Source organism: Diabrotica virgifera, chromosome 8, assembly GCF_917563875.1.
Source record: "Diabrotica virgifera virgifera chromosome 8, PGI_DIABVI_V3a".
NCBI classification, from domain to species: Eukaryota; Metazoa; Arthropoda; class Insecta; order Coleoptera; family Chrysomelidae; genus Diabrotica; species Diabrotica virgifera.
In genome coordinates this window covers 177,351,840-177,366,716 of record NC_065450.1, presented here as the reverse complement: position 1 = coordinate 177,366,716, position 14,877 = coordinate 177,351,840, and the positions used below count along the sequence as shown (strand labels likewise).

General features: G+C 32.1%; 1 protein-coding gene across 2 annotated transcripts in view; it reads right to left on the bottom strand.

Annotated features, from left to right (window-relative positions):
• Positions 1-1,914: 1,914 nt before the first annotated feature.
• The window catches only part of LOC114328929 (DNA repair protein RAD51 homolog 1), a 32,870-nt gene continuing 19,907 nt past the window's right edge, over positions 1,915-14,877 (bottom strand). For both annotated transcript variants that reach the window (XM_050658196.1, XM_050658197.1), the window contains exon 6: positions 1,915-7,237. In XM_050658196.1, coding sequence (XP_050514153.1) covers positions 6,992-7,237 — 246 coding nt within the window. In that variant the 3' untranslated portion in view covers positions 1,915-6,991. The remainder of the gene's footprint in view (positions 7,238-14,877) is intronic.

Sequence of the window (14,877 nt, the reverse complement as noted above, 5' to 3'; positions counted from 1 at the left end):
AATACGCATTTTACCTAGTTTTTTAAAATTGGAATGTAATAAAAACTTTCTGAGAAACGTTAATTTGTTTATAACTATTTTTTTAACATTTAAAGATTATTCAAAAAAATTAAAAATTTATATTTTGTCCACAAAATATTAAATAGGCGTCTCATCTTTATAAGATTTCAAAGTTTGATCAGTGTATCATAATTATTTTGGTTATTATTGCGACCGTAAATTATTAATTAACAACTGAATTTTTGCTAAAATATTCGTTTAATTTTCACCGGCTTCTGGAACTATAATCTAAACCAAGAAAGCTTTTATGTCACCGAGTTATTTAATTATTGGTAGATAATTACTTATCTAAAACTTTATTTGAAATTTAAAGATTTTGTTGGGAAAACCCGCATTTTCCGAGGAAAATTTTCGTCGGAGCAGATCGGGAAAACATGTCTTTATGCAGAATTTAATTTCGGTGAATTTTTATTAGGGTGTTTTTGGTGTAAAGTTCAAATGTTCGGAGTTATGGAGCAAAAACTGAAAAAAACACAATTTTGGGGCGCCATTTTGTTAATAAAAAAAGTAGCACACTATCTGAGGACTTTGCATACCTATATTATTAATATATATAATCATAAGCTTCGATTCCAGCAATAAAATTGCTGGTATAATAAATAAGTTTTCCCAAAAATCGCCTATTCTCCGATAATCAGCCCAGACTATATCGCACACCTAGTTCAATTGTGCCACAACTGCAAAAAAATCGAATTTTGGGTTAAGGCTGTAAAATATTGCCTATATAATGGCCCATCTAATTCAATACAGCCTGAACTAAAATATTGTTTTGGATAAGTATAAAGTAAGTTACTTCGGTATTTCACTGTAGGGTTTTTGGAGGTTTTGAAAATGCAATATGGCCATAACTGGGAGATGTGGCGATAATATACACTGCCACAATACAACCGATGTAATTAAATACGTTCAATATGGCCACAACTGCAAAAATCAAGAGAGATGTGGTGATAATATACACTGCCACAATACAACCGATGTAATTCAATACAGCCACAACTGCAAAAATCAATTGCTTTTTTCATTATATTGCCGCCGTATCTCCTAGGTATCGTTTTATAAATGACTTTCTTCACAATGCAATATCGCCATAACTATCAAAATCATAATAACGTTTTATTTTTAATAAATTGTAATAAGATCCAGCGAATAACTGTATAATATGCTACCTAAATTGTAATTTCGAAGCCAGTCATTCTCAAAATAAATTATTTACAGGGCATAACGCGTTTGCTACAGAACGTTTTGCTCATTTCTCGAGAATATTGTGTTTTGCACTTGTGGCACTATTGAACTAGGTGTGCGATATATAGTCCAGACGCGCGACAACCCGAGCGCCTGCCCTGTCATAAGCGCTGCATTAACAATTAAAAAAACAGTTTAAAATAAAACAAGCCCAAAATGCTCATCGGGAACTGATAAAAGAAGGTCTGAACTTTAATTTAGGCACTTGGTAACCTCAAAAATAATATTTTTCGCTGGTGCTTTTGGCCCTTGAAAATCGCCTTTTTCGTTTTTCAATTTTAAATTGCTTACAACTCGAAAACGATCATTTTAAGAGAAAAATTACTAGAACCCTTTTTTGTCCAGAATGGTCCAAAAAATCTAAAAAAAATTTGTCTGGGAAGAAAATATTGACTTTTGCAATTTGGTAAAAAAAAATTGGACAACTTTTCGCGTGGGCGACTTCGTGCACCTTATTCTGGGGTGTCTCACGAATATGATTATGCAAAAAAAGATCATGGGAATATTTTTCCCAACGAACCCGACGTTTTCTATGGAAGACATAGGATATATTGCGAGACAAACTTGACATGTGTAGGTTTAAATTATACTTAGTATAAATGAAACAAATGATTACATAATAAAATATATTATTTAATCTATTTTAAGAATGGAACTAGCCACATTCAGATACAATCTGTTTTTTAGTACACAGGCTTAACAAACAAAGTACAGAAAATAAGATTTTTTTCTCCCATTATTATTAAATTATATGAGTTTACTGCAATAGACAATTGAGAAGGTGAAAGTCAAAGTACACAAGTAAATTTTTCACTTTTTTGTCAATAAATTGTAACAAAATATGTCAGAAAGTGCTTTAGTACGTTCTTTAAAGGTAAAATATTGCAAAACCTCTAGATTTTAAAGAACCCCTTGGATTGCCATGAAATTTGGCATACACATAGTTAACAAGTCAAACAAAAAAAGTGATATTGTGCCGATCTGTGCTTTTGCCCTAGGGGTGAGTTTCACCCCCTTTTGGGGGTGAAAATATATGTTCCAAATAAGTCCGGAAATAGATAAAATGGCTAATTCTAAGCAACTTTTGTTCTATAAAGTTTTTACACCAAGTTAATACTTTTCGAGTTATTTGCGAGTGAACATGTTATTTTTTTTACAAAATCCACGTTTTGAGACGGTTTTTCGCAAATAACTCAAAAAGTAAGTATTTGGTCGAAAAAAAATTCTTATCAAATTTATAGAACGTAAAAAAGTGAAAAACATGATGTATATATTAGGTCGTATACCTAGTAGAAGCAGAGTTATAGCTAATGAAAAATAGGTTCATATTCGTCAAATTCCAAATCAAATATTTTAACGTGCCATAACCAAAAAACGAAGCACTTTTTTGGGCAAAACTCATTTTAAATTTTTTAAAGTGTTTAAAAAATGCTTATTTTTGTTTTTTAAAAAAATTTTTAGCATCAAAAGTAAACAAGTTACGCTCAAAATAAAGTTAGCCCCTTTTTTTGGTAAGAAATCGGGAAAATCACCCCCTAATTAGCATTTCAATTGAACTTAATTGTTACCACTTCACAAGTTTTTGAAGTTATACTTCTTTACCGGCGATAGAGGGTAAATTTTTATATGGGAAAACCTAGCGACCGGGCGCATGCGCATTATAACTTTGTTCTGATTGGATGTTCAAATGACATGTCAAAAATTATTCAATATGGTGGCTGTGGCACAGCTGTAGTTAGATTATTTATGGTTGTTGCGTTTTAAAATTTGTGTGAAAAGAAACAACAAACAAAAGTTAGTTAATAGTTATACTGCCTTTTTAAATAGTTTTCATATACCTATATTTTTGGACTTTTGGACTATTTTGGACAAGGAAAACTCATTCTAATTTGGTAAGTACCTAGTTTTTATTATAATCATATTGTAATTATACATTTGGATTAGGTTGAAATACATACATTTATTTTCTCAAGAATGCGGATTTTAGAGAGAAATCCCAAATTAGGTTCCATTTTTATTTTTAAATTATGATTTTTTGGCGTAGATTTATTTATCTAGTAGGTATGTAATGCTTTGATTTACATACTTAATTTGATTACCAACAAAAGTTCTACCAATCTTCATCTAATATATTGTTTTCTTACTGTTTTTTTATATTTTTATATTTTCTTCCACAAAATTTAAACTACATAATTTTCAAAACAATTGTCAAACAGTAAAACGTTCAGTTACCGTATTTTTCCACATGATAAATAATGTGCGATTGGACGAGTGAGTCTACGCTTCGATTACGAGTCAAAGCGGCACGAAATTCAAGGGTTCAATTCCCGATGCAAGTTTTATTTTTTTATTTTTTTATGCATATTATGATTGTAAGTATATTTGTTATATAATTTTTTTTTCAGCAAATGCGTATTTAAAATTTTTGCCAACAATTATTATCGTCCAGAAATCATTTTTTCTTTGTGGCATTTTTCAATGTGTTTGTGTGCGTTTTATTCTTTTATTTTTTTAAATTTTTGGTATAGTCTTAAAAATCACATAATATGTAGTAGAAGTATAACTTCTTACGTGCGTACAAAGTACACACACATTCTTGTTTACTCCCGTATGTATTAATCAGATGATCTGGAAGTTTCATCGGTTCAAAGTCCGTATTTTTGAAAGAGCTGTAGTTAAAAGGATTTAAACGAGTCACTTATTACGAGTGTATACAAATTTAGAAACACCGAATCTTAACCAATTTGTGTCTTACAGAAAAACAAAAAAATACAAAATATTCAGAAAAGTAAAGCCGACTTTTTTATTGTTTAAGATTTTTGGTACCTCTAACAATTTTTAAGTTATTTTGAAAAAAAAGCATTTTTTTCAAACTTAAAATTTTTTAAAAATTTACTTTAGAACTAAATTTTTTCAAAAATAAGCACTTTAAATCGATGAAACTTACAGATCACATAAACACAACATAAGTAAAGTAACTTGTGAAGCGGTAACGATTAATTTCATTTAAGTTGCTAATTGGGAGGTGATCTTCCTGATTTTATTTTGCCAAAACAAAAGGTACCAACTTTATTTTGAGCGTAACTTGGTTACATTTGATGCTAGAAATTTTTTTTTATAAAAACAGAAATACGTATAGCTTTTTTTAAACACTTTAAAAAAGTGGTAATGTGTTTTCCCCAAGAATGCTTCGGTATTTGGATATTTCACATTGAATTATTCTATTTGGAATTTTTCGAATATGAACCTATTTTTCATTAGCTACAACTCTTCTTTTGCTAGGTATAGAGACCTAACATATACACCGTTTTTTTCACTTTTTTTATAGGCTATAGTTTTGGTAAGAATATTTTTTTCGACAAAATGCCTAGGTTTTGAGTTATTTGCGAAAAACCGCCTAAAAACGTGGTTATTTTGTTGAAAAATGAACATATTCACTTGTAAATAACTCGAAAAGTATTGATTTGGTGAAAAAACTCTGTAGAACAAAAGTTGCTTAAAATTAGTCAGTTTATCCATTTCGGGACTTATCTTACACATATATTTTTTCACCCCCGAGATGGGGTGAAACTCACCCCTAGGACAAAAGCACACATCGGCACCACATCACTTTTTCTCTTTGACATGTTAGCTATGCGTATGCCAAATTTCATGTAAATCCAAGCGGTTCTTTAAAATTTACAGCAAAATCCGTGAAAGAATGTACTACTTGGAAAATTTATATTTCACAGAGGTAAAATTTTAAATTAATTTCTTTTACATTTCTTGCTCTTTCATTTCAAAAATATTTGTCATTTCAAAAGTTTATTCAATGACATTTAATTTATACAAAATTTCTACAGAATTATTGAAATACGATAAAAGTTAGTCTATGTAACAAAATTTTCATGTTCCTTTTTATGTAAGTGATAAAAAATAAGTGCTTATATCTATGCGTTTTTCCTTTATTTTTCGGGAAATTAGAAATTCTCCATATAAACACGTTTGTTATACAGGTCTAAAAAAATTGAAACAGTCCGAGTTAAAACGGCGTAGGGATTTAGAGGTAAAATTTGGTCCTTATGTATTTAAATGATTGGTAAATGCAGCTGGTTAAAAACTGATAATGTCTTGGAAGTATGATGGTCATTTCTTAGACATAAATTTTTATATTAGGTATTTAGCCAGTTTGCGCTTAGATTTAGAGATTAGGAAAAATTGCCGAAAGACGAAACATTTTAAAGGAAATATGCAGCTAGTCCAAGAGGCAGCGCTGAAAAATCTCTTTGAATTTACTAAAGCTAAATTTTTCACAGTTGATTACTGTGATTGTGTAGAGAAACATACTGCGGTCGGTCAAGCGAAACGTAGAACAGGGGTTACTGAGAGGGTATCAAAGTTGCTTTCCTACGAAGGTAATTAAATCCATTTACTAAGGCTGAAAATCAGTACACACATTCTAAATTAAATATAAATAAAAGGTATTATAGTCGGTCAGCTGTATGACGGGACAGAGCCGGTCGGTCGGCCCCAATGAATGTACAGGGTTATTCACTATATTTTGACCCCCTTGTAAACTGCTTTATTTACAGAATTAGAAAAAAGATGTAAAATACAAAAGTTATTCGATTTTTAAATTATGTTTTTTTGACATATATATCGTACTAGTGACGTCATCCATTTGGGCGTGATGAGGTAATCGACTATTTTTTTAAATGGGGATAGGGGTCTAGTGTTAGCTCATTCGAAAGATTATTCAATTCCCTATTCAGTAATATAAACATTAACATGATTAATTATACAGGGTGTCCAAAATTTTTTTTTAATTAAATTAATTGTTTAATTAATAATTCAAAAAAAAATTTTGGACAGCCTGTATAAATAATGATCTTAAGGTTTATAGTACTGTATAGAGAATTGAATAACCTTTCAAATGAGCTAGCACTAGACCCCTATTCTCATTAAAAAAAATAGTCGATTACGTCATCACGCCCAGATGGATGACGTCACTGGTACGATATATATGGCAAAAAATCATAATTAAAAAATCGAATAACTTTTGTATTTTACATTTTTTTTCTAATTCTGTAAATAAAGCAGTTTACAAGGGGATGAAAATATAGTGAATAACCCTGTACATTCACTGGGGCCGACCGACCGGCTCTGTCCCGTCATACAGCTGACCGACTATAATAACTTTTATTTATATTTAATTTAGAACGTGTGTACTGATTTTCAGCCTTAGTAAATGGATTTAATTACCTTCGTAGGAAAGCAACTTTGATACCCTCTCAGTAACCCCTGTTCTACGTTTCGCTTGACCGACCGCAGTATGTTTCTCTACACACTCACAGTAATAAACTGTGAAAAATTTAGCTTTAGTAAATTCAAAGAGATTTTTCAGCGCTGCCTCTTCGTCTAAGCTTACAGCTACCTGCTACTTTCGCCAATAACTTTTTGCTATCTTCTAACAGAGATAACGAACTTAATCATAAAAGTTGATCACCCTGTATATTACTTTATTTCTTTTTTTCGCTTACTACATGTCTTGATTCATGGCAGTTTCTGAGTACTTTACACCATTTAGATCTAAATTATATGAATAATTCATTCAGAAAATAATACCTAAACTTTTAAAATTCTATAAAACTTTTGCAAAACTTATACATAAATTATATTAACATAATATTTACATCTTATAAACATCATTTTACTCCTTTGCATCACCTATACCATCAGCATTTATGGCAAACATGGCTTCCGATTCTGGTAAACATGGAGAATCATAGATTTTGCACATTCGCGTTTCACCTCGACCTTTTCTGAGATACAGTCTTGTCGTGGAAGCATGAGCCATTATGTTACCACCGATGGGCTTTTTTGGATCAGCATTGAACATCGCAGCTCCATCTACTTGGGCGACGACTTGATTTGTTATAACTACTGCCACACCGAACTGCAAAACAATAAATACACGGATAATTTGTGCAATGAAATCGATAGGATCGATTTATATCCATGTTATACAGGGTGCGCCAAACTTCTGGTTTTATTTTGTTATGAATTATTATAAAAAATATGCACAACAAAATTTATAGGCCTGGATCCCGCGTACCAAAAAAAAGTTGATTAATAGCAAGCTGAAAATTTGTTAATAGCTGAACGGTGTCTAGTCGGACAAATTTTGATGTAGGGGAACACTGGAATAGGGGAAGTTTTATTTGTGGAACAGATTACAGGTTTCGAACGTCAGAGTACGAAAACATCCATGTATTTTGTCAGACAGATCTTCCAATTCATTTGTTACCCTTTTATTAAACTCTCATGCAAAAATCAGACTGATATTTACCACCAATATAATTCCTGTCATTTGATACGTTCTACGTGTCGGACTTATTAAAATGCCCAACATATTTGTCGGAAAAACATTTTTTCATATATGTGGGATTCGTTAAAGACAACTGTAATAGAAGTCCGTTTGATGTTTAACAGTTTTAATTAATAAAATAGATGACTAAATTATAGATACTATTAAATTGACGAAATGTAAAAGTGTTTGTGTAATTGCGACTAAAATTTTACGAGTTCTCACAAAAGAAACTGTCTTTGAAATAATCGCGTTTATCTACTTAATATATGACCGGCTTGTCAATATATAAGTACGTCTTAAACTTCGTCCTTTCGATTATTGCCAAATACGATCGAACCCTCACGCTAAATAAAATTCTTTTACTGCTAATCTCCCTCTTCTCATGGTTTAATTCGCTTTCGTGAGAACTACAATATTAAAATTTGTTCAAAGGGCTCTACTTGTTATTTTGATGTCTTAAGGACGATTGAAAATAAACACAATCTTCTTACCGCCACCCGCCGATTGGTTCCACCCATCTGTCCACACATCTGTAGCTGTTGGCGTCGACGGACGTTCGTTTCGTGTTTGTAATAATAATTAAAAAGAAAATATATACAGGGGTCTTAAAAATTAAGGTAAAATATTTACAATTCTACATTCGGCCATCCTGCTCGAATTCGTCCTGAATTCCGTGTAGTTCTGTATCCATGTCTTCATATATACTCAGTACCCGTTTATTGCCATCACTATCGGGTATAAACTTAACATGTCTACGTGCCATCCTTGTTCTCTTTCTGTGTTTCAGCTCGTATCGACAATCTTCCAGTATTAATGACCATCTGACAACTCTGCTAGTTAACTCCTTTCTACACCTCGTCTTCGTAAATGCGAAACAATCTGTATATTTTTTAAATTTGATTCCGAGTAGAAAAAAACGAAATTTTTTCACCGCTTGAATTTATAGCTAACACTTCTAGCTCATAACTCATATATTTTTCCTCGGCTGGAGTTGTTTTCTTGCTAATGTAATAAACTGGGTGAAGTTTATTATGGTTTTCCGATCTTTGTAAAAGACACGCTCCATATCCACAACTGCTGGCGTCTGTATGCAATTCTGTTTCTATCTCTTCTTGATGAGTTAGACAGTTTGATTAATCTGCAGTTCTCTATATATAATGCTCCTAATAAACCCTTGAAACACCGTAGGCCTATTACTCAATCCAAACTGACATCGACTCTCGTTTCTCAGCATCTCTCTATCTTCATCAAATTGTTTAATTATCTCCTGTTCTATGATCTCCTTCATCCTCAAATCTTCTTTGTTCTTCATCTTCGTTCCGAACAGTACTTCAAACGGCGTCGAATTTATGCTTCTTTGATAAGTTGCATTAAAGAACCGTTGCGACTTATGAATGTGTTTACACCACTTCGTCAGTTCCTCTAGACTGAGTTTAGTTAATACTGAGATCAACGTTATATTGATGAGTTCTACTTGTCCATATCCTCTTGGTACGCCTGTTGTAATTTTTACATGTTTTATATCTTCACTTTCGCGATAGTCTTCGAATTCCATTATCTCCGTCTTTATTTTTGTATCTTCTGTATGGTTCAGCTGAAAATCATTATTGACTGTCGTCTCGCGAATTATTGTAATCCTCCTTATGAAAGTATCTACTCTTTTTTAGATAAAATTATTCGGTCTTCGATTATTGTAACCTCCGCTTGTCTCAGTACATATATTGTTTCCGAGAATAATTTCAACGTCTAGTGCTCCTTTTGGAATAACATGAAATAATATATTAAAATCCTCTCCTTGAATTTCTACCATTCTATTAAATGAACCTAAAGATTTAACTTTCGTACTACCTAATCCACTTAAATATAATACGTTTTGTGAAAGAATCACGTCATCAAAATATTTTTCAAAAACATCCTCTCTTACTGAACTGATGTCACTTCCTGTATCCAATAATGCACGTAGTGATAATTTTCCAACCTTCAATGTTACCGAGTTTTTATACCCCAAGTTAATAACATTTACATGTCCAGAAGTTGATGGTTCCTCTTCTCCGTCATTGCATCTAAAAGAGATGTGTCCAAACTGATGGCATCGAAAACATTTCACTCCCTTGACTTTGTCAGGACAATCTTTCGATCTGTGTCCTTGACTTCCACAATTGAAACATTTTTCTTCCTTTTATTCCTACTTTGAGGCGTTCTTCTTTCATCTCGTCTTACTTTCTCGTTCGTCCACGTCTTTTTATGCGTCTCGGTTTTAACTGATTTTTGAGTCGTCTGTTTTTTAATTAATTCGTACAGTTTAATCTTCTCTTTAAAGTCACCGAAATTTTTGGCACCATAAAGTATTACTTTATTAGCAGGGTCGTCCTTAATTCCCTGAATTATATACTGCATTATGACTTCATTTTCGATGTTTCCTCTGCTACCGATTTCTCTCATTTTTAGTACATACTCCTGTGCGCTTTCACCTTGTTTCTTCTTTCTATTCATCAGTATTTTGTGTATTTCAGCACTACTTATTTTGTTCTCAAACTCTGCTGTCAGTTTTTTCTTCAGGAGCTTCCAGCTATTAACTCCTTTCTCTGACTGTATATACAGTTTAGCTATTCCTTTTAGAGATCGTTTAGCAAAAATTAGCATTTGCAAATCATTCCATCCCATCAGATTGGAAATTTCTTCAAAATCAGCGATCTATTTTCCTATGGGATAATCATCTTTTCCGTCGAAAGTTCTTATACTGTCCTCTACGTCTCTAAAAGTTAAGGCAAATGAATCATTCAGTCTACCTCTCGTCATTTTGTTTGATTTTGATATATTCCTCGTATATAAATCCGTCGTCCTTTCATCTTCCATATCGTCATCATTATTATCGTCGCCGGTAACGTCTTTACCTTCTTCCTCGTGATAAGCGTCTTTATCACTATTTGCGTCGTTATCCTCATTATAGCCATCGTCCTCGGTAACGTCTTTACAGTTTTCCTTGTGATAACCGACTTTATCACCGTCATCGTCGCTAGCGTCTTCGTCTTCATCGTCATTCTCGTCTTCAAAATTGAAGTCGTTCAAAAATGAACAAATATGTTCAATCACGTCGTCCTCTGAACCAGCGTAGTTCAGATCCAAAACATTGCAAACTGCTACTAAGTCCAGCATACTTAGTTTATTTCTCACGTTGTCTATTTTCGTGGAATATTCCTCGGATTCTTTATCCCACGCAAAATTTGTAAAATTCCGCAAGTTCTTCCTTGTTTGTCGCGGCAACCCTTTATCACCGTATGCAACAACATGCAAGGCCTTAACAGCACTTAATGTCGAATTCCTAAGATTTAAACTAATTTTTGGAAAATCGTTAAGAGTTTGTTTAGACTGCATTTTAAAAAGGTATATAATAAAAAAAATAAAAAGTTAGATTATCTTTTAACTACAAAGTTAGATTATTTTTTCTCGTATGCAAATTGTATTAATGTAAACTGTAGAATTGTAGTCGCTTTTACTTCAAAATTATCAATATTTACTACAAATAGTAACAAAGTTATGATTTATTAAAATAAATGAACAAAAAACAATGAAAAAAGCAAAAAAAGTTAATCGTTAAATAATTTATGATAGTTCTTTCTCAACATTCACTGTTTATCGTCAAAGTTCCAGTTCACAGTTCCTCGAAAAAAATAAACTTTGGTCAGGTTTCTACTTTGCAGACACCAGAATAAAGTGTTTTGACTACTTGTAAAATATTGGAAAAAACACACCTGATTTCTCCTGGGTAATACTGCTTGCTATGATTGCGTGTCGTCGTCGTCACTGCCCAAACAGCCGTCGTATTTGCTTAACAGCGTCGTCTACACTGTACTAGCCTGCTACTCCACCAACACAACAATTCACCAACAGTTACCACGTTTCACGAACAGTCATAAACAGTTTCCAAAAATTAAGTCACGTCACTTGAGTCGATTTTTTAAATTACACGTCACTTTACGGTATTTCGCGAACTTTTTACGACGAAATTGTCTTTATTAGATCCCGGTTGAGCCCCCAAAATGTAGGATTCGTTAAAGACAACCGTAATAAAAGTCCGTTTGATGTTTAACAGTTTTAATTAATAAAATAGATGACTAAATTATAGATACTATTAAATTGACGAAATGTAAAAAAAAAGTCGGTTTATTATTATTATTATTATTAAAAGTGTTTGTGTAATTGCGACTAAAATTTTACGAGTTCTCACAAAAGAAACTGTCTTTGAAATAATCGCGTTAATCTACTTAATATATGACCGGCTTGTCAATATATAAGTAAGTCTTAAACTTCGTCCTTTCGATTATTGCCAAATACAACGTCTTTCCTCAGAATCTCAAAATCGACTACCCATCGAACCCTCACGCTAAATAAAATTCTTTTACTGCTAATCTCCCTCTTCTCATGGTTTAATTCGCTTTCGTGAGAACTACGCTATTAAAATTTGTTCAAAGGGCTCTCCTTGTTATTTTTATGTCTTAAGGACGATTGAAAATAAACACAATCTACTTACCGCCACCCGCCGATTGGTTCCACCCATCTGTCCACACATCTGTAGCTGTGGGCGTCGACGTACGTTCGTTTCGTGTTTGTAATAATAATTAAAGAGAAAATATATACAGGGGTCTTAAAAATTAAGGTAAAATATTTACAATTCTACATATGTATATTATATAAAGTTTGATATTAAATAAACTTAAAAACAACCTGCTAATTTTCACAATCATAAACTTGTCAGGATGACACGTTTCACAATAATTAAAATCACGTTCCACAATTTAAACTTCCCCTGTTCTAGTGTTCCCATGCATCAAAGTTTGTCCGACTAGACACCGTTAAGCTATTAACAAATTTTCAGCTTGCTATTAATCAACTTTTTTTAGTACGCGGGATCCAGGCCTATTATATATGTCAAAGACGTCTATAAGTAAAATTATTTTCGATTATACAGGGTCAGTCAGAACAACGGAATGATTAGTTCGCATATACAGTGACGAGTGCGCTAATAACCGGCAAAATAACAGAGAACACGGAAAAAAATATGTTGTGAAATAAAAAGAGATGAACATAGTAGATGTGGTAAATTATTATTGGAAACCTATTTTACATTAGGTATATTGATAGTTTCCCACCTTTATATGTATCGCAGTCAAACTGTCACAGGAGAATTTTGTAAAACTCTCCTGCCACAGTGGCAGTTGCCAAACTCCTTCGATACGTCTAAACATGGAAAACTATCAATATAATGTAAATTTATCTCTATTGATAATTTCCCACCTGTACTAGTTTCATCTCTTTTTATTTCACAACGTATTATGTGTTTCGTCTTTTGCGTTATTTTGCCAGTTCTTAGTGCACTCATCACTGTATCCTTTCAGTTATTTTTTAAATGTCATAAATGTTATTTTGCTTTCCATGGTACATTCCATGTCAAATCACTCAGGCAAAAACTTTTGGATCTTCGATTTTTCTTAAACTTGGTGTATAGCCTCTGCGGGACGTAAAAATAAGATATTTAAGGTCAAAAAATCTTCTTCTTCTTTTTTTCTAAAAATGTCATTTGATGCGATTTTACAGTGATTTGATGTTTATTTAAACAAATTTGCAATTTCTATCGTAAAGTATCAATGGAAAAAATAATATTTTAATAGAAGGGACTCAAAAATGTCATTATATGGCATTATAACAAGTTAATTCAAAACAAGTTTTTGACCAAATTTTATAGTGTAGAAAACGTTAAAATACCGCTTTTTACATTTTCTTCCATTTCCAAAATACATCATAATCGATTTGGCTGAAAATTTGCTCACAGATAGCCAAAGCATAGGACTTTTTGCGGTTAGAAGGATTTGAATTATATTACAATACCAAAAAAGTTACATGCAATAATATCAGACTCAAAAGTATATTAGTTCAGTCGGGATAGCATTTGACCTTGCATGCCGAGCTGCCCAAAATTTTATTTTTCTAATCTTTAGGGGGTCTAAATTTAAAATCGCGAATGAATTCCTCCGTTACGTTAGCCGCCATCTTGATTTTAAAGGAGAACCGCTTTTGCTCAATATCTCCGCTATTTTTAACTTTTCGACAAAAACGGTACGAACTAAAATTGTTCCAAATAAATCGTATTTATAATTATTATAATTTCTTTTTAACAATTTTTGTCATGAGGTCGATATTTTCCGAGTTAATTGTACTTACAGTAGACGCCTATATTTTTGACTAGGATATTGCATGTAACTTTTTTTGGTATTGTAATATAAATCAAATCCTTCTAACCACTGTAAGTCGTATATTCTCGCTATCTGTGGGCAAATTTTCAGCCAAATCCATGATGATTTTTGGAATGGAGGAAAATGTAAAAAACGGTATTTTAACGTTTTCTACACTATAAAATTTGATCAAAAACTTGTTTTGAATCAAAATAACTTATTATAATGCCATATAATGACATTTTTAAATCCCTTCTATTAAAATACATATTATGTTTTCCATTGATACTTTATGATAGAAAATCCAAATTTGTTTAAATAAATACCAAATCCCTGTAAAAACGCTTAAAATAACATTTTGAGAAAAAAAGAAGAAGAATAAGAAGAAGACAATTCGACCTTAAATGTTTTATTTCTACATCCCGCAGATGCTATATACCAATTTTCAGACAAATCGGAGATTCAAAAGTTTTTTTGATCCAAAATTGATTGATTTGAAATGGAATCTTATACTATCTTTTTGCATTTTCTCTGTTTCTGAATCTTTTATCTGCAGTTTGCAATTTCTATCTTTGATATATTCTGGTCTTTCCATCTTATTTTTGGTCTTTCTCTTTTCCTCTTGGTTTCCAGTTCGTTATCCTCCTAATTAGTGCATTTTTTCTTCTTTGTATGTGTTGAATACCCAGTAAAAATAAGCAACGGCAAATCTAGGGGATTTTTGTTATTGTATGATGTAGTTGGAAACAATGTTATATAAGTGTCAGATGTCAACTGTAAGCAAAAATAAGTGTCAAGGAAAAATAAATGTTGATTTTGATGTTTAAGTTATTTGTAGAATTATTGAGTTTTCTTTTAAAATAAAACTGACTAGAAGTACTTCGGTGTTTAATTAACATCCACGCAATTCTGCAAAACATCAGTATGTGTTCAAACCATCTCAGTCTTTGTACTTTAATAACACCAATTTCAGAACAAACAACTTAAGCAAATATA